The 2271-nt window shown below is 44.6% G+C and overlaps 1 protein-coding gene across 1 annotated transcript; it reads right to left on the bottom strand.

The window, feature by feature from the left end:
• Window positions 1–361: 361 nt before the first annotated feature.
• LOC135537304 (voltage-dependent calcium channel subunit alpha-2/delta-1-like) lies at window positions 362–1823 on the bottom strand (the record flags this gene model as incomplete). The annotated part of the gene is made up of 4 exons (XM_064963505.1): window positions 1695–1823; window positions 1031–1109; window positions 704–753; window positions 362–451 (listed from the first exon to the last, which is right to left on the bottom strand). Coding segments are annotated over exons 1-4 (288 nt in total), but the record flags the coding sequence as incomplete, so codon positions are not given.
• Window positions 1824–2271: the final 448 nt, after the last annotated feature.

The raw sequence follows: 2271 nt of genomic DNA, 5'->3' as shown, positions 1-2271 counted from the left end.
AATAGATAGGCTGTCTGAACAGTGACAGCCTGTATTGCTATATTTCCTGTATAGATAGGCTGTCTGAACAGTGGCAGGACTAGCCTGAAAGTCTGAGGGAATTGATTTTGAGTTGGAATTTGTGGAATTGTTGGGGACAATATTGAATTAGGGAATAGAATTCTTGGAATTTGGAATCGAAAGGAATTCAATTATCTCTGAATTCAAAGTATCAAAGATACTTCACCCATCTTCATTGTAACCATCCAGAATACAACTTCACACTATTTCTGATGTAACTGTGCTGTAACTATATTCACCCCACTGCTGTTGGTTCATATTTGATCCCCCGTTCAATATTGTATCAGTTGGTGTAACGTACCAGCGCGTCCTGGTAAACGTTGGTCCATTGAACCTGCTTGGCCTTGTTGTTTGCTTTGACCATGGGCCTTCCCAGTACATCCAGATACTCCTGTTGTGTGTGAGAGAGGAATCAGACCAAACCAATGAAACAAGCACTACTGTGCATTGAATAGCATGACTATATAGAGAGGTGTACCATATGACCACAAGAGGGCATAAGACACAAACTCGAAAGAACTGTAGAAACGCTGTATTGCATTATTACAACGTGCCAGATTTACTGAACATTTGCACCAAAGCAAGGTTTGCCTCTTATAGTTGAGTTGAGACTTGTTTTAAGATCTATTTGATGACTGTTTACCTGAGTGTTGATCCTGATAGCACCGATGGAGGGGATTTCATAATAGTACCCTGGAACACAAGTATTTCACCTTAGACGTCATACCTTACAATATAACATACCAGGACACAGTATGGCAGACTTTGGCTCTGATTGAATTCCATGACAATGCATCCTTGTTCTCTTCCTGGAAGTAGTCACTTATCTGACATGTTCTGGTCCTACTGTAAAAGCATTAGGGTGGACACATTGCTTTCCCTCATCTAATCATATCAGATAGGTAGGAAGGAGGTAGTATTCAGGCAGGGCCGTGACGTATGTGTGTTTGCGCGCGCGTGTGTTCTGTACCTTTGTTGGTGCAGGCCATCCACTGGATTGGTCCTTTGTCATAGTTGTGTTGGCCCACTGAGAACGTGAATATCCGCACCTAAAGGGTCAACATAGGGTCAAGGGTCATAAATAGATGTAACATGTCTGTTTCTGTGTAAAGTATGTTTCAGTGTATGCATATGACTTGTATATCTCTACAGTATGTTGGTGTGTATTATCTAGCAAGAGATGGGAACACTAGTCCACCCGTTGCCCTGGGATTTCTACACTCTGCTTACCAAACACATTTACACAGTATACGGCCGATTATGAACAAATATCCACACCTCAGGAGGCTGGTGAAGGGAGGATGGCTCATAATAATGACTGGAATGGAGTGACTGTAATGGTATCAGACACTAGTTAAATATGTATTTGATGTGTTCGAATACCATTCCATGGATTCTGCTCCAGCCATTACCATGAGTCCGTCCTCCCCAATTAAGGTGCAACCAGCCCCCTGTGATACACACATCTGTATCATTGAGTAATTGAAGCGCTTTGATTTATGTACAGAATTCATCCTGTAGCAGCTCCTCTGATGGAGATCTTCCCCAGGATCATGTAAACTACCCACAGAACCTCCTCTTCCTGAGGGTTCCTTATGTCTGTGTGTAGGAGACGTCTCTATCTCTCAATCAACCTTTTTGTCAGCGTTATACTTCTGGAAGATCTCCTGGGCCCTCTCCTCTCCTCCGTCAGTGAACAGCATGATGATCTTGTTACACAACGCCCTGCCCTGGGTCACGTTCAACTAGAGAGACAGAGAGGGGAATGACGGAGGGGGGATAGAAAGAGTGGGGAGAGGAGGGGGGGGGGGAGTGGGGACACAGAGAGAGAAGTGGGTTTACAGAGAGAGAAAGAGAGAGAGGGGGGAGTGGGGACACAGCACAGAGAGAGAACGAGAGAGACTGCCTGAATTTGTCCAATAACAAACGTTTTGCTACGGTGTGCCCAAATGAATTACGACCCAAGTGATTGAAACAAATAGAAGAGTGAAATGTCGAGAGCTTCTGGTCAGCGGGGTGGTGGCACCGGGATCCTCATCTCTCCCAAGTGGTCATTCTCTCTCTCTCCCCTTACCCATCTATCTATCGCCTCCTTTGAATTCCATGCTGTCACAGTTACCAGCCCTTTCAAGCTTAACATTCTTATCATTTATCGCCCTCCAGGTTCCCTCGGAGAGTTCATCAATGAGCTTGATGCCTTGATAAGCTCCT

Source organism: Oncorhynchus masou, unplaced genomic scaffold, assembly GCF_036934945.1.
Source record: "Oncorhynchus masou masou isolate Uvic2021 unplaced genomic scaffold, UVic_Omas_1.1 unplaced_scaffold_7499, whole genome shotgun sequence".
Taxonomy (NCBI): domain Eukaryota; kingdom Metazoa; phylum Chordata; class Actinopteri; order Salmoniformes; family Salmonidae; genus Oncorhynchus; species Oncorhynchus masou.
This window is presented reverse-complemented; position numbering and strand designations above follow the sequence as displayed.